Raw genomic sequence first — 25161 nt, 5'->3', positions numbered from 1 at the left:
TAAAAATGATTATTGTGCTATATACGACGTGCTATATTCCCCTTATTACTGCCATCACCACGCTTACCATTACATTGGCCATTGTAGTTCCAGGTTATATTTACGATGCACGACTCACAGCCTCTGGACGTAGGTTGAATTAATACTTTATCTGCGGCCACTTTGCACTTACTTTGCTCAGGTCTGGCTTGCAACAATGGACGCGAAAAGGTTAACATAATTCACGGGCGCCGCAATTCCAATCAACAATGTAACACCATTAAGGAACATTTTCTACTTTCATAACTGATGGACTCATAGAAATACTTTTATGAAAAAATTGTTGAACGAATTTACTTATATAAAATTTAAAAATGCAACAAATTGTTTTACGTTTACTAGATTTTTTTGTTTCAATATAAACTTCAATCAATTATTAATATTAAAATTTCTCGTTTTCACAGAAATGGCACTCGATGTCATTGGTGGTGGGTGAGATATTGTTTTTCAGCGCGTCAATCGTCCCTGGATTTGTTTTGGTGGCCATTTTGTGTCCCCTCTTCGTAAAATGAATCGTTACATTCCCCTTTCATTAGAGCAACGAAACGAGCAATCAATTTCTGGACGAAAATTAGTGCCAAAATTTCTACCGCGCCCGTTCCGCGAACGCTGTGCAATAAAATGGCTCCTTGTCTCGGTTATCGGCGAGCAACTATTCCACCATTCTTCCGAGGGGCGGAAAAAGAGTCGATTCTTGGCGCTTTCATCGATACGCCCTGAAGAAGTCGAAAAGTCTAAGTACAAACTGCGATCTGGGTTAATATCACTTTCTATTACGCGTTCTCGAGGATATTACCGTTTTGGCCACCGAGTACTTGGCCCATTTCGCCAGCAGTTCGTAAGAACAATACGATCGAACGATTCATCTGAATGCGAGTGTCGTTTGTGGGTCGCTGACGTCCTTCTACACTCGAACACAATATGAAAACGAATTTCTTCCATCTAATTTGATCCAGATTATACTTATAGTAAAAGCCACTTTTGTTCGAGTATTATGCGATTTTATCGCGAGACTTTTCCCGTTCCTACGAGCACGTCGCTTTAGTCTTCGCGTCGTTACACGATTAGCAGATAAACACGAGTAGGCGAAATTCACAACGATACAAAGGTTTAAAGAATTTAAGAAAATCGGTCTATTGCCAGCATGTTCAAATTAATAACGAAAGAAACAAATTTAGCTCGACTGATGCATAAAATTTCTATCTTGCATAAAGATTTATAGTAACAATATTGTCGTGTTAGTTTCCGTCGCTCAATACTAGTAAATTAGTTTTCTCAAATAGGAACACGTACTACTCCTAAGCTAAAGAGTGCGTGGAATTGTTAAACTTCACCGCAGGAAACCAGAGATTTTGAACTTTTTTTTATGTAATCCTGTAGATTTCGGCGAGAAAATGCCGAAAATCCAAATTTTAATGTTAGGAATTCACTGGTCTGGTGTCTTCTCAAAATTAATATAAATATTCGGAGTGAAGTAGAGAGAAGTGAGGTGGTGAAAAAATTAACAGCCAATATACCGCGACTGGTAAAAGCGATACAATTATTATTTATTATTATTGGTTTGATACTACTGAATTTTCACTAAAATATGTTCTCTAATACCGTCTAAACTAGATCGCATGAAATTTAATTTAATCCATCGTAGATTATCTGTATCCTATTTAGGCAGATATAAAGATTAACAAATGTTCTTAAACCTTTGAGCGTGTGTGTACGTGTAAGGGTATTAGTGCCGGATACAACATTGTAAACTATTAACTTCGCAGTGAAATGAAAACGTTTTGTTAATTGTACGCGCGGCGCCGTTAATTGTGACACGACAGTCCCTCGACGTATGCATCTTTCCGCGCTGGCGAATTAAATAAATTATTTATGAAACACACGACCCGTGAAACCCAAATAATCTAAATAACGAAAGCCATTTATCGCGCTAATGTTCTTTCATGTTTCTTATCAGCCGGGAGTAAATGGAACGAGAAGGAAAAATGGCACGGTCCTCGAGAGTCGATTTCATCTCCTTAGAGCGAATTTGCGAGACAAAAGAAAATAACGTACGAGATATTATTCATCAAGCGGGGCGGGCGAGACGGTTTCCGCGGCTACTGTTAAAATTTCGTAATTTCTTCAATGCCTCTCCGTGCTCTTCTGCCCGGGGAAGTTTTCTCGGTCGGAAAAACCTCGCGAATTCCCAGGACTGCCGCTTTTATACTTTATAATGTCCGGCCATAGTTCACGAGGCTAAGAACAACAAAGGCCCCGGAGGCTCACCTGCGAAAAGCAAGCGTACGAAAATACATGACCGGGGAAGGTTTACCTGGGACGACGCGACGCGACGCGAGCGCACGGACATTGGTCCTCGGTGCTTTCAGGTGGCAACTTAGGATCCAATAAACCTTTCACCTAGCCGGCCTTGCGTGCAGCTGCTACCCCGATCATTCTTCTTGCGAGTTGTGCATTTGATGTGCGAAAGTTATCTCGGGCCATAAGTCAATTAATTTAATCCCGCCCGCACTCCGTTTTATAGAGCACCGGGAAACGAATCAGACTGCAAAATTTTCTTCGTTCACAGAGAATTAGAATATTTAAAGGGGAATTTGCATTTTTACGAATTCTTTCCAGAAAAACTATTCAACTTTTTCAACCGACATTACGTACACGTTTTCATTGGCATCCTCAGCACAAGTGCGATTATTTTCGAGTAAAAATAATTCGAATTACAAGAGTTACATATTTTTCTATAGAGGGTGTTTTGAAGAACATGGGCCAACAGTCTTTCTACAAATCGGAAACGGAAAAATTAGGCAATTATTTAGAAAAAAGTGTAGGCTTTTTGTAAATAATTACCAAATATGAAGTCGTATATTAACTAAATAAATGGCGGCATTTCGAAGGCAAATTACTGATTTCCCAAATATTTTTCGGTCTTTAGCACGGTAAAAAAATAAGGAAAAATTGTCGGACTTCAAAAATTTTGGATTGTGCGATGACAGGGTGTGTGCAGAAGATTCTCTCAAAATTTCGTGTCAATGGGAAAGTGGTTTCGAGAAAAACCAGTTTAAAGATTCGATTATCGACGCAACGTGCATTCTTTTCAAATGTCTATAACTACGTTAATTTCAGGAATTCAAACGAAGCTTTTTGCACACATATTCTACAATATACTTAAAAAAAAAAAGGAAAAATATCACGATCGATTTTGTGCAAAGAAATCAAACGGATTCACGAATTGTTTTGTCTCCGAGCCTTCGTTGACGACGAGTCGTTGATGAATCCCGGCGATCCCGGAAATGTTGAGTCGCGGAAAAATATTCGCGTTTTCCAGTCTAGCGTTGCAGTTAACGATGCATCAGGCGTAATCTACTTAAAGAGTAAAGCCCGCGGAATATCGCGTCGACGATTCGCCTTCCCGGCATTCGACATTGTCACGTGACACGTATGAATACAAAATATTTCGTATGAATACGAAATAAATCTCGCCCGGACAACAGATCCCCGTCCGCTTTATTGAGAAATATACGTGCCGCGGTGAAACGACGGCTCCAGATAACGTGCCTGATTACAAATTCGTACGAGTTAAGACAGACAGCTATAGTGAGTCCAAAAATTCCTGACCGGGTCGATGAGACGGAACATAATCGCGGGCGTGCCTCGAGACAAACGAAATTTAAAGAAACATTCGTCGCCCGTACCAAATCATTCGGATAATAAATTAACAAACGATTAAATAAATATAATTAGTAGAGCATGTATTATAACACGAATCGCACAAAATCCAAATAAATTCAATCACGTCATTTTTATAAGACTCAGGTTTAGTGTTAACGAAACAGTAAATTACAAAATATGAAAGAAAACCTTGCATCCAATGTTATACATACGAATACTGAAACTACATTATAAAATACTGATGTAAAGTACACTTACAAATTTTTCAGAATAATCAGTTCCTCCGTCAGATCCGCAGCACGCTATTATCGACTCAGGCGAATGCGTCCGAATAACAATCGTGAATCACTAATCACTAAACTAACAACACACTTTATAAAATCGCGACAGCGAACGAGAAGATGTTGCTCCGACGACGATCAAATTAATACTGAGATTTTAACCGCTCCGCGGACGTGTTTGGGTCCGATTATGGTAGGAAGGTCAGACGCCGAGGGTGTGAAACGGTAGATACAAAAACAGGGTAACCAAATTCTGCCGACAATAGACATACATATACTGGAATGGGAGAACAATAGTGGTCAGTAAATAGTGGATGGTAAAACAGATGTTTAAATGAATGGCACCGTTTCCGAGAAAATCCATTTGAAAGAGAAAAATCCGAGGAAAGAGACAGTTTGAAAGGAACCATATGTCGCAGACGAATAGTTATCGAGATACAAGCTGTTAAAGTTTTTGCAAAATGCGATTGTGTTGAGTTATACGCGTCGAGAAAAACCTACTACTACAGTCCCCTTGACCGTGTCGATGAGTCAGAATAGAAAAGCTAAATGGAAAAACAGGGTAACCGAATTTTTGCCGACGGAATTTGTTTACCCTGTTTTTGTGACTCGCCTTTATACAGCCGCAGCGTCTCACCTGCGTAGCATAATCGGACCCTTGCGTCGCGACGCCGGTATTGTTGTGTAGGGTCACAGACGTGTCATCTCGCGACGCAACGCTGCTCGTGCGATGCCACGGACAAATAAATACGCGGCTTCTGTTTTTCCTCCGTATGGGGTCCCTCAGCTTGCTTCTATGTTGTGTCAGTCAGTGTGCATTTAACTGTTCGCGGGAGTGGAGTGGTTAGAAATAAAGTGAACGTATGTGAGAAAGTGCGTAGGAAAGTGTGCCCACATTTGCCCGGAAGACGAGTACAACTATTAACACGTATACGCGTGAGCACATAATATCATGCTGTGGATCCGACGGAGGAACGGGTTCTGAAAAATTTGTAAGTGTACTTTACATTTATTACATTTATTTAAGTGTACTTTACATTTATTACTGGACTGCGGATTTTATGCATGTATGACAAAAATGAGTAGGTGTAATTCAAAACAGTAAAAAGATTAAAGGAGTTTGACGATGTCGATGTACCATTTTTAACGTATAAGAATTATTAATGAGCAAAATAAAGTTTTACTTAGTTTCTATAGATTGCAATTGATGTACAAAAATTTTATTTTGTATGAAGATCCGCAGTCTATTTATTGCATTTATTTAAGTGTACTTTACATTTATTACATTTATTTAAGTGTACTTTACATTTATTACTGGACTGCGGATTTTATGCATGTATGACAAAAATGAGTAGGTGTAATTCAAAACAGTAAAAAGATTAAAGGAGTTTGACAATGTCGATGTACCATTTTACGTATAAGAACTATTAATGAGCAAAATAAATTTTTACTTAGTTTCTATAGACTGCAATCGATGTGTAAAAATTTTATTTTGCATAAAGATCCGCAGTCTATTTATTGCATTTATTTTAGTGTACTTTACATTTATTACATTTATTTAAGTGTACTTTACATTTATTACATTTATTTAAGTGTACCTTGCATTTATTACAACTATTTGTTCGCGACATATGGTTCCTTTCAAATTTGTTCTTTTCTCGATGTATAGAAGGTGTTGATTTAAAAAACTTTAACAGCAATTTTCATTGTTACACACAATTTCGCGGTTTCTTTGACAAGTGTACATCGATCCAGAGGTGTAGATTCACCCCTGGGTCGGACGACCATTACTTTTTATACACCCTGTACAATGTTTGCGGCAAACGAGAGACAAAGTGCACCTTTCGAGATGTGCACGTGTGTTTATGGTTTAATAAAGGTTGCACGTGAGCGATTCAGCGAAGCCATGTTAAATGGCGGCTATCGCGAACCTTTGATAGACCCTTATCGTCGGACCGCGGTACAAGATGACAAAATGACGTATTCCCGGTGCGACGGTAAACGCGCATTTTTACAGAACCGTAAAACAGCTTCGAAGTAGGTTCACCAGACCGCCAGGTCTAGAAGGAACGTAACAGCCATAACGTTTCCTATATCAAGGTGTTACGAGAGGCCATCCGCGTATGTTTATCAGAAATGACAGAAGCCATAAGGCAAACGCCGCTCCCGGCTCCTCGTCAAACGTTGACAATGGACGGGGGCCCGGTCTTCTCGATTTTTATTCCTCGTTCTTTTTTTCGTTCTGCCACAGTTTCTCTGCGTCCCCTATATCGTGCGCATTCTCGCCATACTGAGCGCAAAATAAGGCCTGAGCTTAAACCAGAATTTTCGAAAGAGACGAAAAATAAAAAAGAAATTTTTATGACCATATTTTTATCGACAAAAATATTCGCAGTGTTATCAAATCATGGTCAGAACAGCAATTATGAATTATGTAATTTTAAACCATCGGATTTTCATATGAGAACATATTTTTTTTTTTTGCTAATGACAGTATATCGACGACGGAATATTTTGACACGACGTTTTTCAGATATTCGTAATTACTGGTTCTAAAATTTTCAATTTTTCCGCCACGCGTATTTCCATCGCATCTGTTATTGACTTTGAATAAATTGTTAATAATTTGCTCGGCGCGGCGCCGCAGACTCGTTACTACCTGTAAAACCGTGAAAACGGAAAGTATGACTGAAAGTAATAATTTGTCACGCGGCACGGAAGTTGCGTCATTAAAAGTTATGTTTCCACAGCTAATGATAATTTCACGTAAAAGCGCGAGCAAATACTCTACGGCGAAATATCGCGGGGATTTAAATTTAGTTGCGAATCATTAATTCTGCAAGTTAAGATCACGGCTGGAAACCGGGTTTGCCGAAGAATAGGATGGATTTTGACGTTTCCGCCTCTGATATTTTCATTTCGTTCTACCGGGCGGAAATTATATTAAACAACTACTTGCACGATATTTGTATCATATTTTGCATTTTGTAGGTGGCAATTTTAATATAAAATTATAACTAGCCACACAATTTATCGAAGAAAACGGTACCCCTACCTCGAGGGTAGTTACAGGGTTAGCTTGGTTTAACGAATTAATTACGAAAAAATTCATAAAAATTCTACGTAACAGTACAGGTGACTACGAATTTTCTCCGAATTTTCGCCCGCAAAATAGATTTTTAAAAAATTCCAGAATCTTAAAATTGCTGATTTTATATCGAAGTTACTAGATGACCACGTTTATATTATTACTAGACTGCGGATTTTATGCATTTATGACAAAAATGAGTAGACAAAACAGTAGACATGAGTTTCAAAACTGTAAAAAGATTAAACGAGTTCAACAATGTCGATATACCATTTTTAACATATAAAAATGATCAATGAGCAAAATAAATTTTTATTTAGCTCCTATAGATTGCAATTGATGTATAAAAATTTCATTTTGCATAAAGATCCGCGGTCTAATTATTACAGTTACTGCGTCTTATCATGATTATCGATATGTATTTTTGTCAAATTTTTGGGATTAGGCAAACGAGTTTGAAAAAAGTCGAAAATCACCAAAAATCCGAGAAATGCATATATCTCGTAGAAATGTTAGAGATACGAGTTTGTTAAAAATTCAATAAGTGTGATATTGTTGAAAGCAATGTCCTCGATTTTATTCAAATTTTTTTTTATAAAGCGGAACGTAGTTAATAAAATAAACTGAGACTCAATAAATACTTTTGAAGAGTGTTACGACGCAACTTCTTTTGGGATAACGATTTGAATGAAAATTATTTAGCTTCTTTCGCACGCGGAAAAGACGCCTGTTGATAAACCGTTAATTCCGTATATACATGTGGCGTGGAAATTAGTATTTGCTCGTGGGGCGGCGTGGCCGAGTGTATATTTTGTTCGCAGGAACTTCACCGCGGGCGAGAGCGTCATTTGCGAAATTACTTATTTCTTGTTCCGGCGAAAATGCTCCGTACAAATTCGGCGGATATCCCGAGACGGCGTTAAACGTAAGAAACTAACAAACCGAAGCTGCCGTCGGCCCAAGCCTCTCCTTATAAGACAGGGTTTCTTTGGGCCGCGTGTGTACGCGTACTACTAATTTTCTCCGGCTCGTCTGCTGAAGAACCGAGCGCCGTCTCCTTCCCCCATAACCGTACATTCCGAGAGGTTTTTTTTCCCCACCGCGCGCCGCGAGTTAAAGGAAATAGCAAACCACCCCCGCAGCACGTTTTTCCTTTGCACTCACGCTTATGAGCAAGTAATGCAATATGATAAAAGCGAGACCGTCCCCCCGGGACGCGTATAGATTGCAGCGAGACCTTTCCTCCACCGTGTATCTTCTCTTCGGGCTCCTCTCCATTCGCGTTCGGAGATTCGAGCGACTGCGAATGCAATTTCTGAGACGAGTTTGTCAAATTTCCACAAACTTTTTAATATTGTTATTCGGGCAGATTCTAAGGGAAATACTTTGCGAGCAAGTTAGCGCGCGTTTCGGATGGGAAATTACCGCGACTCAGTGATCGTCGTTTCGTAGTTTCATCGTTCGGCTCGTACTCACCCTGCTCGTCCAATCGAAATACAGCGAATTCGCGATATACGTCGCCGCGGCCTCGATGATAAATGTCGCGGAGTTATCCCCACTATCTTGGGGCCGTAAGGGACCAAGCTCGAGAGACCTCGGTCGCCCAGGAGTGTAACATAATAATCGAAATACAGTGAATTCGTGATATACGTCGCCGGGGCCTCGATGATAAATGTCGCGGAGTTATCCCCACTATCTTGGGGCCGTAAGGGACCAAGCTCGAGAGACCTCGGTCGCCCAGGAGTGTAACATAATAATCGAAACACAGTGAATTCGCGATAAATGTCGCCGGGGCCTCGATGATAAATGTCGCGGAGTTATCCCCACTACCTTGGGGCCGTAAGGGTCCAAGCTCGAGAGACCTCGGTCGCCCAGGAGTGTAACATAATAATCGAAATACAGTGAATTCGTGATATACGTCGCCGGGGCCTCGATGATAAATGTCGCGGAGTTATCCCCACTACCTTGGGACCGTACGGGGCCAAGCTCGAGAGACCTCGGTCGCCCAGGAGTGTAACATAATCATCGAAACACAGTGAATTCGCGATAAATGTCGCCGGGGCCTCGATGATAAATGTCGCGGAGTTATCCCCACTACCTTGGGGCCGTAAGGGACCAAGCTCGAGAGACCTCGGTCGCCCAGGAGTGTAACATAATAATCGAAACACAGTGAATTCGCGATAAATGTCGCCGGGGCCTCGATGATAAATGTCGCGGAGTTATCCCCACTACCTTGGGGCCGTGAGGGTCCAAGCTCGAGAGACCTCGGTCGCCCAGGAGTGTAACATAATAATCAAAACACAGTGAATTCGCGATATATGTCGCCGGGGCCTGGATGATAAATGTCCAGGAGTTATCCCCACTCCAGGAGTGTAACATAATACGGGAGACAAAGGGAACCCTTTATTAACCCAATAACAAAACTTCTTTATTTTTCATTATTTTTTTATGGGACTTTCACCAACATATTCGTGCCAAAAAAAAAACATAAATCTGGATTGCGGACTGAATAAAGTTACCGTTACGATGTTATTCGTGAAAGAAAAATAACAAATTAGCTAAAATAATTAATTATGTCGAATGGTTACTGTTCACTTTATTCCTAAACAAAATCTATCGACCCCGGGACTGGACAGTCTGCACGGAAATTAAAATGGCCGCACTAGGTCCATGAAATCGAATAATTTGAGCATATTAAGAAAGTTTCGATCGCGCACGGAGTAAATGATTAATACATTCTGTGGTTGAGCTGTGCGTTACGAGCCTCGTTACTTATGTAAAGTATAGTGAGGATTATTAGGTCACGATAGACTGGCTGTGCATGCTACATAGAATATAACCTGTGTTGTATGTTGTCTAAACTTGCATTAGAGGCATCTCGGATACAAATATTGACTATGTTCGAATTACACTCCGGTTGGCAGTCTATGATGTTATGGATTATGTCTCTGTTGGCAAGTCAAGTGTTGCACGTGTAATACTTCATCTTCCTGTTCGTTATCTATGTCTCGTTATTATTAAATAAATGCCATTTACGACAATTTTTCAAGAATGACTTAAACATTGCCGAACGGAGAAAAGAACAGCGGAGCTCTAGAGACATCTTCTTCTTTTTTATTAATTTTTCATTATGTTTTTATCCCGTATTATGGTTACGGGCAACTGAGGCTCCCGAGCTTCTTGGCTCACCACGGATTATACCTTGCGGCAGTGGGGATAGTTCTGAGCCTTTTATCTGCTAGGCGTCTGGGACATATATAGAGTAAACACTGTGCAATGTATACCAGTCACATTTTGTCCTCGGTAGATGCGCTTACTGTTAAAACAGCATGGGCGTGTGAACATTTCCCCACGTGGATGAATGTAGTGTACGCTCAAGCCGTTTGAAAAATAGTCGAAAGGAGTATTTCTGCGTAAAAAAAATATTGGGAAACTGAAATGACACTTTTCCGTGTGAAACTCCATTTCGGGACAAGTCGATGCGAAAAAAACTTGTGCACGCGTGTTTCGGCGGGAAAACACCGAGACGAGTTTTTCTCGAACGCGAGAGAAATTACGAACAAATTTCATTCGAAATGCTGCACTCATTTTTTCACGTTGCTTCACCCCCCTTTCAAGTTGTACCAGTTCGGGAACACTCTGTATATACTCGGTGAAAGCTCTTTTCTGTTCGGGATCAGTTTTCCAATAGTTCAGCGTGCTCTTCCGTGTAGAGTCGACAAATATTTCCGGTAAGAATGCAATATATTCGAATGCGCGCGCGCGGGGGCAACAAGCTTCCAGAAAATATCAAACGGATCGGATATATTTAAACAAAATCCGACGCGAACGAGCTGAACGCCAGGAACGTTTACGAATGGCGAAGAAATAACAAATTCGAATCTGTGAATCTTTCAGAAAATTACCCTCTTTCGCAATGTTTTGAAAATGTTTAAAATAAACGTTACATGATTCAAAGCAATTAATAATACTTTGAATTGCGTTGAATCGACAAATAGTAAATGTAGATACAAAAACTAATTTGCTACTAATAGAAAATTCGTGTGAGAATAAAAGAAAAAAAAAAGGAATTCCTGAATAAATAAAATATGAAATTAAATTACAATATATTGTTTGAATGAAACAAGCGAGACTGCGTCAAACCCTTCGATTCGAATTTGATTATATTTTTCGAGGAACGTATCGAACGTAAATATTTGCAAAAGTTCGAAGATGAAGTAAAATATGTGCGTCGACAGCAAACAATTGCGGAGAAATATATACTGAGATTTGAAATCGCGCAACGTCTTCGACAATTCGCTCGAATACATTTGCGCGTTAAATGTCGTTCGTCAAGTTGCTTATTCGTGTCACGAGACGCGAAGCATTCGCGCAAAATGGCGTTCGATGAAAATACTGCGGAGGGGCATTTGAACGTCGTCTCGACATAAAGTAAATTTAAAAAAGAGTTTCCGTCCTTCACAATATTTGCCTCTTCGAGAGCAGAATAACTTTTTTCCGTTGGACGCTTTTTCCGACCGCCCAAATCAATTTTCACTGATAACATCGGGAACTCCTTTTCTCCCCGTGTACACACGCTCTGCATGCACACGTACGTGTACCGCCTATACACGTACGTATTTATATATATATATATATATATATATATATATATATATATATATATATATATATACGCGTACACCGGCGAAGTAATTGCACGATATACGACGGAGAATGTGGAAGTTATCGCAGTATGAAAGTTTGAGGAGCCGCTCTATAAAAGTTAAGGAGGTTAAGCAAAGAAGAGAACTTTTCCTCTTGAAAAATCTTTCCGGGTGCGCCATTCTATCTGTGTATATTAGTCTCGGTGTCTTCTTTCGGGGAGAATTTGTTTCTCATAATTTTTAAAGTCCAGCTTCGCTTGAATAATTATCCGCTGAGAGGATTTTCGTCTGGCATTTCTGTCGCGGTATTCTACCGTTATTTTTTTTTCTATTTCGTTTCTACCGACTTTTCTCGGTTTTTTGTAAATGGTGATATACAGGATTTAAATTAAATTAGAAACCGGCAAAAATGTTCACCAATTCCTCGCCGGAGCGGAAGCACGTTGCCGGTGGCAATGCATTACCTGTAATCCCTCGGGATGACAACACCGGATCTCATTATCCAATCAGGGCAAATATGATACTCTGCCTATACTATTCTGGACGTAGCATACGCTAGGATCCACGCGATTGTCATCTGTTCTCAAATTTCTTTCTATACACTGTTTCAGGATGCGTTTATTAACATACACAGTCACTCACAGTGGAAATCCTACACTGTTACAATTTGTATAACTTTAAAAGTGGCAGCTGAAATATCTGTCTCTGTTTTATCTTCAATTTAAAAATGTTGCGTTAAGAATGATGTCCTCGAGTATTATTTCGGATTTTGAAACACTGAGGCGTTGTTAAAACGTGGGAGAAAAATTCATTTCGAAATCTGAAACTTGAAGTTTTTCGGTTTCCGGGATGTGGGCGGGTCAAGATGAATCATCGATAAGGGTTGCTTATCGCGTGGCACACTCGACTCGCAAGTTGCGCGCTTAGGTCGCTCGACGATTAAAGGGTTCCTATGTCAGTTTTGCCTCCTGGGGCCAAAGGTTACGGCGCGGCGGCTTTTGTATACTAACACTTTTACGCTATTAATTTCGCCGCGTAACTACGTACTCGATAACGACACGTGGATTACGGGTTATCACTTACCGCCACGTTGTTCAGGGTGAATGAGAGATGAGCCGGTGGCGTCGAGGGCGGCAAGCTACAATTTGCCCTCAGAGTGTCTCCCTGGTCGTAACGTTCACGTTCCGATACGATGGTTGGCGCACCCCCGGGTAGATCTGCAACAATATCATTCCATGAACGTGTCTCTTATGCTCGTCGACGGCGAATCAGTTGCTCGGTACACCCTCGTAACGGTATCCGGCGAGGCGACGTAAACGACACCGAAACTACCCTGTTTACTCGCATTGTCGCTCATTTCGGCTAAACTTCAGCTTAGGGGACCACAAATTTCGGAATTTCTAAAATATAATCCTGTAGATCTTGACGAGAAAATGCCAAAGCTCCAAGTTTTAATTTTAGGAATTCCCTGGATCAAAAGTGATACGTGTGTAAACTTGAGCAATTTATGCTCAATTTTTATTGGTACGAGGGCTATTTTCACCCCCATAGACATGGATCATTGCAGATAAAAAAAAAAGATACACCAATGTTGGTGCTGTTTTCCTGTTCGTAATTCTTTTCAAAAAGAAATTGTTCTCGTCTCTATTTAATTGAATTGTAATTTCTATGGGGGAAGCTGTTGGTCTAATTTGATGTATGTCGATATTAAAACGAAAGAAACTTTCGTAAAACAAAATGATGAAATTCACCGATGTTATGTACGTTTGTAGAAAATAATGATATTATTGTACAGTAGGCTTGCACACGTTTCTAACTTCAATATTCAGTTGTTATATAAATTTGAACAGTTCGTTGTAGCGTGTCAGCAAATCTTGGATTACGTAGAGTATGAAGCCGGACATATTAAATTAGGGTGTATGATAACGCGAGGACCGATAACGGCTATTGCGAAGAACAATGAATTTGTGGACCAGGATTAATGTTCTTTCATCTAATAATTGTCGTTGCTTGTGCAAGCACGGCCAACGATAATGGCTGCATTATGTACAGAATAGTGTGTGCCGAAACGCTTTGAATAAAGCTGAGTCCATAACAGAACGGTAACTACATAGATATTTGTTTCTACTTACATAGTAAAGCATATTCGTATGTAACTTGAATATTGCTTCCCTTACACAAGACTGGTCTACAAAGCGCTATACCACGAGGTTAGTTTAACAGCAATAGTTTCTTCTCGAGTTTGATAAGCCCTATTCCAACGAACAATCGTTTAATAAATCCGGGATCATTTCGATCTGGATGAAACTCTTGCTGCAAACTATCAGAACAAAATTATTGGAAGAAAAGTGAATGCATAAAAATCCAAATGATAATTGCAAGGAATCAGCGGTTTTTAAAATTCGAAGAAGAAATTGTTTAATTAAGTTTCTGTCTTCTCTTTTCAATTTAGAAATTCTTTTACTCGTTTATAAAAGACAAAATTTGAATTTTTAAAAAGTGAACGGATTTCCTTTTAAGTGGTTTCATGACTTTCGGGGCACCCTGTGTATTAGATTCATTTTCGAAAGTTCTTTCAATTATTGTCATTCTACGGTATCAAGCATAACAATTAAGGTCCCCACCGGGTGACAATGAGTTGCACCGACCGGACATCAGCTTCGGAAAAGATGAAAAGATTAGTGATGCAATTAGCGACGAAATTGAAGCAGCGCTCAAGAGAACCGGCCGAATAGAATCGACGTCGTCGTTTCTATTATAACTCTACTGCGTGCACGATATCTGTCGTTAAAATTTTGCAACAATACTCTGACCCAGTTTATACCATTGTTCCGATTGTCCCGTAAGATTTGTCGACCGTAGTCGAAAGTCCAATATACGTAATGGAAAGTCGAATGGCACGCGGTTTCAACTAAGAAACCGGTCTCGTTTGTTTCAGATCAATCGATCTAATATTCTCCCCGCCTTTCGTTTCGTCCCGAATACAGGGTGTCCCGAGAGAAATGTACACACAGTTTGGACGATTGTAACTTGAGTTTTCAGTCATAATTAACCCTTAACGGAGCATGACACTTTTACTTTCTTAGTCCAATGCCGCGTAAATGGCGGGAAAACTCAAATTAATTAATAATACACGTATTTTCCTTTCTATACTTGATATAAAAATGTTGATTCCACTGTTTCTGTTCGCATGAAAAATAGCTTGGACCTGACGGCAAGTAAACTCGAAATACTTCCGGACCGTTAAGGGTTAATATTTAAATTGCAATGGGATCCACTGAAGTAGGAAAGGAATGTCGGATGGGACAAAGAAATTTGAATTTCGCAGGAAGATCGGATAAATAAATATTGTCCGGGTGCAACGTTTTGTGACTCGGCTCGAGCGTTGTGTAAACGACGGTTTCAGGCAAACTGAAAACCGTGATACGCGGCGAACGGTTCGAATTACTAATTATGACGCGGTGGATTACTCGTCACTGGATCGAACACACAAAGTTCGATCGAGTAATTTTGGAGCAGCCTGCGCAGAGATTAGAGGGAGGATCGGCCAAAGAGCCATGGCAGATATGACATGCTCGCAATGTCCAATTCCTCGAAAATGTCATCGTAGTCGCGACACGGAACCAGGTAAACGGGAACCAGTTCCGATTAATTTGCGAATATCGAATATCGTGGCATTAACACGGTTCATTTTCCGTCCGGTAATTGGCATTCCGTGATTCACGCGTTACTTCGGCGTGTCGGGCTGACGAGCGTTAAAATTAGAACCGCTGTTATCACTTTTAATTTTGCAATTGAACGGCTACGACGCACAGAGATTCTCGGGCTACTCCTCTCGGCTCTCCTCTCTCTCTCTCTCTCTCTCTCTCTCTCTCTCTCTCTCTCTCTCTCTCTCTCTCACTCTCTCTTTCTCTCACTCTCTCTTTCTCTCTCTTTTTCTTATCTGACGCGAACGCGAGTCCCGAAAACTGGAACTGATTACCGCCAGCCGAGGGAAATAACCGTTTTATCCTCCCGCCCACTCGGTGATAAACCGATGATTCCCAAAACGATAGGACGACTAATCGAATTTCAGTTATGTTATCGTCTTCCGTTCATGAATGGTGCAATCAACTTGATTGCACTAACGTCCCTATACGTCCGCCGGCGTTTTCTGTACACCATTTCAGTGAATTCTCGATGTATGTCAGCAACACCTTGGTGTCGTTTATGGTCTAGGAGACACTGTTCTATGACGTAGAAAAGTCGTTTGTCCCATCAATTATGGGACTGACTGTACATACTGAAAATATCAACGAAATTGGTTATTGTTGCTATGAGCCACAAACGATTAAAACCGGTCACATTTTGTGATAAGAAATAATAAAATATCATCAAATTTGATGAAATTATATACGATATACACAAAACGTGACATATATACATATTACGTGTTGTATACGTCACATTTTATGTTATATAAATTATACGCATATAACATATGACATTGTATAATACATATGACATACATATATGACATCGTTCAATATACCGTCATATATCGTCCAGGAGACATAACCGAGATTATGTTTACACTCCTCGGCGTCCGAGGCCTCCCGAGGATCCCGGGATAGTTCCGCGACGTTTATCGTCCAGGCCTTGGCGACATATATGGAGAAATCACCGTTTAGGAATTCTGTCGGCCGAAATCCTATAGCCTGTTCTTGAATCTAGCGACGAATGATCGTGTTTCTCATCGTTCGAGTTTTTCTACGAATTTGTGAATTTTTAGTTACTCGGCAAAAGTCGTTCCGTTCCGATTGGACGCTCGGTAGGGAAACGCGATGGCCGTAGACGGTCCATTTCCATGGATTCCAAGGAAAATCGTTAGCCTCTATTTACAGGGGAGAATTGCGTTCTCGAATCGACAGTGTCCAATTACTCTATTCAAGCTAATGGAACCGGGCATCGTGGATGTTGACCAACTTCTCGCTGAAACAAACGAAGGTCCGACGGTGGCGTGGTCATATACGCGTGCTCGTTTTACAAAACTGATTAAACTTCTGAGCGTTCCGCATTTTACTTTCGATGACGCGCGTCTCCGGTTCGTTACAGTGTTCGTCGTGTATTGATTTGTTTATATATATATATATATTTTTGTTGTTTTCCTCACTTGTTAGGAGCGAGTTCATAAAAATACGAATATTAACACTCGAAAAACATCGACGAGCGAACGAAAAAAAAAAAAAAATAACGCACTGTCGTGATTGCGATTCTAACGGGGAAATATAAAAAAATGTATCGATGGCAAAGTAAAATAAACAAAAGATGCGCGCGACTTTATCGCGGTGAAATATACGGCGATTGTGTATAAAAAATGCGCGAGCATAGCGAGACACGCGTATTTTATGCAAGTCGACGCGGAAGAAATTTGACCTAAATTTTTAGGGCACGTAATAGAGTGTGACAGACTAATGTAAAGTAAGGATATATGCTGTCACGGGAGCGCTTATCTTAATATGAATTTACAAAGCAGCCGTCCGTGCATGTGGATTTACTTTCTGGGAAATTTAATACGTCGGACACGCTTCTACAATGCGAAAGTGTTTTCATATTTATTCGGGTTGCCTCGTCACATCGTTTAGCAATTATTGCTGCACCCGTTATATCGCCCCTTCGACAGATACACGTTGATCAAAAATTAAAAACCGGCTAATTATCGCGAACCTTCTTTACTGTTCATAAATTCACACATTTTTATACAGCCTTTTGCAGAGTAAAATATACAGGGTGATTCGGCAAAGTGTGTCACTTAGGTTACACGCGAACAATTTGGTACAGTGTTTACTCGATATATGTCTACAACACGGGTCTTCCCAGGGACATATATCGGCGAGAAGATACTATTCTTTGATACACTGCCGAACGTAGAAAAGGATAGCGAAGCTTCTTGGCAGTGGGGACAGTTCTGGGACTTTTGTCGGCTAGATATTTGCGACATATATCGAGCAAAGACGTGCATTATTATTTTCTCAGTTATAACGACAGTGATACTATACCAATCTCTGTACAAACAATTATTGCACGACCGTGATACGGTTAACCACTTTATCGTAAAATAAGTTAACATAAGTCGTACAAGCTCCACTTGGTTGTCGACTTTCTGACCCAGGCTCGATAAATTATTAAACGAATACTAAACTCCAATGATCCTATAAACTTTCCACTTCATGCAAAATATTTACCTTTTGCGCTACCAGCAGTGGACTACGTTAACATTATCGAGAAAAGTTTGACCGTCGTCGATCCCGGATAATTAATGACTATTTTAAACGACACTGATTTTAGTAGACTTGCAAAGGTAGTGTATAAGGAGGTCAAAAGTGCCCCCGAACCAAAAGTGAATTCGCCATTCGATAACTTATCCGAAGGAAATACTTTCTGCCAATTTTCAACCCCGTATGTCGACATGGGGGGTAGTAATGGGGTGAGAAAGAAAATCAGGTTCTTCCGTCATTTCTCTCACGCTCTTCAATTTAAAATTCCGAAAAAAATCAGGCACACTTCAGCCACTAGAACGCACGTCTGTGAATTTTTTCAGAATTTTTAGCTTCGAAACCGAATTTTAAAAAATAAAGAAACTTTTGAAATGCTGATTACTTCTAGACATTGTGAGACACTAAGCTCTATTTACGAGACCTTGAAGCAAGCGGATATCGAAGGGATCCTAATAAACCGAGACACCCGATGCAGCGTTGCATCCGCATATCAGCACAATGCCAGAACCGAACGATTAATTTCCCGATGTAAAAATCCGGACAAATCCATTCGAATCGGCTAAACACCGTGATAAATTTTTCGAAATGGCTGCGCAGTGGCGCTCATTTCTTTCGTTCGGATTGCAGGTGCGCCCTCGTCGACGAAAAACAACGCCGATTCGCACAGGCTCGTTTCCACTTAGCGTGGCGGCCGAGTTTTTTTTTTCTTTCGGTCCGCAACATTATCGCTTTGTCGCGGGAGCGAGCAGAAACCACGCGACGCACGTTCCAGCTAATTTGCGTCACTTTCAAAGTGTTTTATTCGGACGAATTGGTCCGGCTCCCGTGGAATATTGTTCGATACGCGAACGACCCATGAATCCCGCGGTTTTAAATGGCCTATGGCTGACAGGGATTTCGACGGGCATCCTGTATCATTCGATCATCAATCTTGCAGTTCGCTTATCGGGGCTCGGTTTCAAAATTGCTTTGACGTCCGCGCGTATCTCTCTGGCCAAGAACACAGGCCAGCTGCACCGGAAATGATCAAAAAGCACGGGAGAAAACCTGGACGGGATCGAGATCCAATCACTTCGATTTTCTGCGTTACCAGACAAATTTGCACATTTTTTTTTCACGGATTTCACCGATCGTTTTTTCTTTTTGAGAAGCGCGCAAATCAATTCCACCTGATTTTCGGGCAGATTGAAAATTTCAATCGTGTGATTTTCAGTGGACCGCGGATTTTTGTGGAAAATAAAAATTGTCTGAATTAATTGAATACATCTTTTATTAGGTAATACTTATTACTAGAAATTTATTTATAGAAATACCTTATTGAGTATCTCAGTGAAATTGTATTATTGCAACCAGCTCGTACATGACCCTCGAATAAAGATTTTCGATTGAGTTCACACGATATAAGTCAGAAATGTGGAGAACCGGGTTATAAAAATTCGGTATGACCAAGAAATTCCCGATTGAATAATTACAGTGCGAACGATTATTTCGAAAAGTCGATGTAATTAAACGGGATGGCGGACACGTGTTTTTGTTGCATCCTACAGACACGTATTTGCACGCTTTCGAGCCAATTTCGATCTTGTTGCTTCAGCGACGCTCTGAACGCTACACTGGCCGGATAATGAGATCACGTGAAAAACCAGCTCATTAACGACTTTTTTAATCCCCCTCGAATCTGATTAAACAGTTGTCGATTAGTGTATCTGCATAAATATCCGATAACCCGGACTGAATTCCGGTGATATCGATCGGTCACTCAACTTTGCTACGTTCATTACTGATAAGCTATCGAGCATTAATTACGGCGGCTGTTTAGTTGCGGCGTGTTACTTTATTTTTATTTTTTTTTTGTGTTTATTGATGTCGACGAAGCGAGAAAAATAGAGGGAGAGGATGGGAAAAGTGTCTGGTTTGTGGAACAATCCTCTGCGAGCAATTATGGGGATATAGTTTATCCATTAGGAAGTCATTGCCCAGCGATCATGTTGTTTGTAACTGGCCGATGCGAAATTGCGATTGCGTATACGCGAGAAAAGAAGATTTGGCACTGGATACCGAGAGTTACTTTATACGCTACTGGTTTTATTATGTACACGGTGTCCCGTTTGGGCTTGGAGACTACAAATACAATATTTTAATTTTTCTTAATTTTTGGAATCTGAAAATTTCATATCGATATCCTGTAATTCTCTTAATCTTTCTACTATTTTAAACTGCTACTCATTTTTCTCATATATACATAAAATCCACGGTCTAATTATTCTCCACAATTAAACAAAATTTCGAATAAAAGGGTATAGCCGGATCTTCCCAAACCTAATTAATTTTTCTTCATTCGACAGTACCCCTAACGATAACCCTCTGTGGCAAGTTTCAAATTGGTACCCTTACCACAAGGGTGGTTATAGGGTGAGAACGATATAATGAATTATGCTCTATTTCTTCTGACTTGCTCAGTGAAAAATTACGAAAAAATTTATGAACACTCTACCTTCTAGCACATACGACTGTGAATTTTTTCCGAATTTTTGGCCGCAAACTCGATTTTTAAGAAATTCGAAACACTGATCTAACCAGGGACATATATCACCTAGGAGATACTATTCTTTGGGGATCATATCTATCAGTGGGGATAATATTGGGGCTTTTATCAGGTAGACATTTGGGACATATATAAAGTAAATACTGTATAATCTAGGACATCTCCTGTGACTATGACTGAAACGTTTAGTTCTATTGTATTATTGATAATTAGGATACTGTGCGTGCTCTTCTGCCTCCATCTATACAATACAATACTTGGGATTATCAATGCACGAAGGCTGGGGATCGTAATTCCGCGATCGTTTCTCTAGTTAGCAGTTTGCTTCAGGCTTCGTATGCATATCGACAACGTTCTGTAGTACCGTCGCATCGGCTAGATCGATACAAAGGCCTAGCCGCTGCTAATTAGTCTCGTAATATGCTTGTGTTGACACTGTGATTATAAAGAGCTTGACAAAGCACGATTGCAAGTAGAGAGTATTGCGTGCCAATAATTATCCAACGAACGAATTTCATTAAAGTATCAAAATTGCTGAAATCAACTCTTTTAATACCTAGCACTTGTTTAACAACCTGAAAATGTTATTCTCATTATTTTTACGTGTGCAGAATATTATATAGTAAACGCCACGGTAAGAGAAAGCGATTATTATATAGAATAATATAGAAATATCTATATGACTGACTAATTAATATTTAATTAGATTGCACCGGTCGAATTCGAAACAGCGAGGATATTGAAAAATTTTAAAATATTAGGAAATTAATTGAATGTGCGTGCAGTGAGTTCTCGTGCGTTGCAGTTAACGGCGATTTTCATTTAGCATGAAAATCCTTGTCTACCGATAAGAAATATCGGACAAGCCATTGGCGCGCGTAGTAAACAAAATTCTATTTTCATGAAATATTTATTCCGCGAAGAAGGTTTTAATAGGTCATTCAGCGTTATCTTTCGCATCGTGTTCCCGAAGCAACGAAATGAATTTCATAATTACTGTGCCGGGGCGTGGATTACCGCTTCCAGTGAGAAATAGACAAAAGAAAAAGTAATGAAGGTTCGTATACAACTTTGAGTCGGGAACACTCATGTTTCACGTTGGTTTAGAGCTTAAACTTTTCTAATTATACACCTAAAATGTCGGTTTAATAACAAGTACAAGTGGATATAATTTTTATAGAATTAGTTGCCTCCAGATCTGCGGACCATTAAAAGTGACTATTCCCTTATAAAAAATAACGAAAATTGGAAGAGATAACATTTGAAAAGAGTTTAATTATATAACACGACCAAACGAATAAATTCATTAAATAACTCTCTACAAATGTACTCTTGCAATCTGTGTAATTGTTAATTTAAAAATTTGGAAATTGAGTCCCTCGGTGGCCGTAGTTCTACTGTTAAACAAAAAGTTGAACAAACTGTGCTATTGAGTTTTTAACAAAAGCTACACAAACTTTAAATATACTTTCTTCTGCAATTGTTAATATTACTGTTGAACTCTAATTATTGTGACATTAAAAATGAAAAATAGCATGATATTGCATTTAGGACAAATACAGTATAAAGGTTAATGACGCACAAACTGAATTGTTTTGCTCGTTGACCAAATATAACTAAACTGTCTACCTCCATGTGAAAATTACAAAGAACTTTACAGTACTTTCATTACGAACGATTTAATTTTATCGTAAACGAACATCACTATATGAACAATGACAGACACTTTTTTCGTGAAATAATTGAAAGAAAAGCAAGTCTGATCCGAAGAATATAGAACGAGCAACTTCATATCATTAAGCGACATTTCGAAGGCGAACGTTCTGGTTGAATAAAAGAAGCACCGAGCGTTCTCTAATGGGATGTTCAATTTTTCCTTTCGTCCTTCGAAAATCCATCGTGAAAAGTGCAGAAAACTTCGGGACTTGAACTATGAGAATTGATTAAAGTTTAGCGTGCACGCAAGTGATGGCTCCCTCCTCCACTTCCCTTGGCTTGCTTACTGATTCCTGGGATCGTTCGACTACTTTTAATGCTTTCATTACGGAGCATAGAATTATTTCTGATCGAGTGCCTGCCTGCCTCTCTTACAACGGTATTAAAGTTTTACGAGTGAAAGCTTTATCGAGCCCATCAGCAAAAGTTATTTTATCCGTCGAATTTACGTCATGTTTCCTGCAACGTTTTTGGGACACCCTGTATGGACAAGGATGATTTTCTAAACGGCAGAAATTGCTAGGGGTCCAATTACTGTGGGGGAAAATAAAAATATGGGGGATATTAAAAAAGAGATATTAAATTTTTTTCATTTACACTAGATTTACGGATTCTGATATTTTTAATTTACGAATATTGAGATTGTAAAGATGCATCCATGAGGAATTATTTAACAAATTGATTTCTTTGGATATATATTATTAAAAAGATGGCCACAAATTTTGATAGATACAATCATGTTATTTTTGTGAAGTAACGTAAAATTTTTGTAAACCTAGTGTTAAAATCAGTTAATGTAGGATAGTTTATGTAGGCACAGTAATCGGTGCCCCCACAGTAGTTGGGTCCCTTACCCTATTTGCGCAGAAAGGAAAAGCTGATTTCGGTGAAATCAATTTTCAGTAATTGTTTGCAGGCCAGCGAAGGAAATCCAAGATAAAAATACGGTTCGACGTGTCAGAGGTCGAGCGCGGTGCATGAAAATTCGAAGCGTATGTAGCCACAGATATTTCCAGCGGTAACCGTTCGTATTCTGCTGGAACACACTTGAAATTCATGGGCTATTCGAAGAAGCGGCCAAGAAGAAGCATTAGAATTATCATAAATTCCGCAGTTCTTATTTCTTTAAGCTGCGCTTTCGGTTGAATGGAGACGGTCCGTCATACAAACGGAACCCCGGATTACCGCGCCGTCGAATTTATAAATCGAATGGATCAAGTCAAACTTTTTCGTATATCCTTCCATAATATTCGCTCTCCACCCCGTCATTCCTGCATTCACCGTGCAAATAATCATATGGTAGAAGCCCGATGCTATCGTGCCGTGGATATTTCTGCGCTTATGGCCGGCTGCGCCCGAGCAAACTGTGAATAGTCCAAAATTTTTTAATAAAACCTTAATGAAAGCCTCTTCTGCTTTTCCGCGCGTTCACTACTGCCGGAAATTGATTTCTCCACTTTTTCACTGTTTATCAAGTAATTTTTACGAGCCTCGATTTTTATGTTTGCATAAAATGCGTTTATGCATTTATATGTCATTCAAAATTCTCATTTATAAATTCACGAAAAAACTCATTTACGGAAACGTAAAATTCAACGTAATGAAAACCGAGGTTTGCTGGTTTTTAGAAATCGGTCCTACGTATTAGCTACTTAATTAAAAGCGTTAATATTTCAACTTGAAATTATCTGGGCTGCACGATTGAATGGACATTTCATGATCTTTAAAATTTCTTTAAATTTTCTTCTCCGAAGAGAAATACCGAACTATATAAAAATTTGTAGATTACATTCTCTACGGATTTCAGTTATTTTAGACTTTGTTTATACGGTCTTGTATACGGAGCATTCTGTTTTCATGTCTGTTGTAGTTTTATGAATTTTAGATAAACTGAAAACTTGTGCGAATGTTAGTTATCCGATTCTCTTTTATTCATTTTGTGTTTTTACAGAGAGTATATTATTTCGTTATATTTTTGTAGTCTGTAGTTTCAGTCATATTTCAGCTTTTTCATAAAAATTCGACAAAGATTGTCACAAATTATTATTATTTCAAAAATTGTTTCCTACTTCGTGACGTGTACAACATCTCTGATGAATTATTGTCTAACTGACGATTCCATATCTGTTTATCAACTCTTTCACGAACGAAATTATCCTCATAAATTATTTGTACATGACAAAAATTCCGGATGAAATTAAAGCAGATAATTATTTATTCCGAGCTTCGCAAGGGGGAATCTATTACAGCGCACAAGTACGCGAAATTGGAATGTAATTAAACTTTTCGAAGCGGTCGAACAAGAATCTCATTTTTCCAGAGAACAATACAACTTAAATTAAATTCGTGGTCTTCTCGATGTTTCACTTGATTTAATACAGGCTCTTAATTTCGTTGAAATTAAAATCGTAATTAATAAATTAGTAATGCACAGCTACCACAATTTTTACAAACTGACATTTTAGTTTAGAGCAGCCATTTATTTTTTTCTAAATATCTACAACTTTGGAAACGAGAAGACTGCAAAAGCGGACAGAAAATTGATAGTTTATTTAGAAAAATTAAACAAGCAAAGAAACAGGATGGGTAAGATGAATTCGACATTTTTCCGATCACAATTTTTACATTCCAATTATCTAAAATTGCTAATTCTTTTTTATTGTATATAACCAACTTAGAAATTACTGGGTTAATTGTTGGCTCGCATAAAAAAAGTTGTAAAAAACCGACTTTCTGTTATTTTCTCGGGAATTCCGACCAGCAGAAATTTTTTCAAAATTTCTTCTCTTCGAACTAGTCGATCCGACTTCTCAAAAAATCCAAGACGTGCAGCTTCAAAAAGAGTGACTGTCTTTTTAAAAGTGTCCGAATGTAATTGGCGGTTCGTATGTCAGATTTTCCGTGTTCTTATCGACGGTTAAAT

At 39.3% G+C, this 25161-nt stretch overlaps 2 protein-coding genes across 4 annotated transcripts in view; one reads left to right on the top strand and one right to left on the bottom strand.

Annotated features, from left to right (window-relative positions):
* LOC143362763 (uncharacterized) overlaps positions 1–25161 on the bottom strand; it is a 222795-nt gene that overhangs the window by 75869 nt on the left and 121765 nt on the right. Inside the window, exon 4 of the mRNA XM_076803193.1 lies at positions 12804–12937. Within this exon, the coding sequence (XP_076659308.1) occupies positions 12804–12937 (134 nt within the window). The remainder of the gene's footprint in view (positions 1–12803; positions 12938–25161) is intronic.
* LOC143362757 (odorant receptor Or2-like) overlaps positions 1–25161 on the top strand; it is a 361950-nt gene that overhangs the window by 229263 nt on the left and 107526 nt on the right. The window lies entirely within an intron of this gene.

The sequence above is a fragment of the Halictus rubicundus genome, chromosome 18 (assembly GCF_050948215.1).
Source record: "Halictus rubicundus isolate RS-2024b chromosome 18, iyHalRubi1_principal, whole genome shotgun sequence".
Classification (NCBI taxonomy): domain Eukaryota; kingdom Metazoa; phylum Arthropoda; class Insecta; order Hymenoptera; family Halictidae; genus Halictus; species Halictus rubicundus.
Note: the sequence above shows the minus strand (reverse complement) of the source record. Positions and strands in the feature narration are given on the sequence as shown.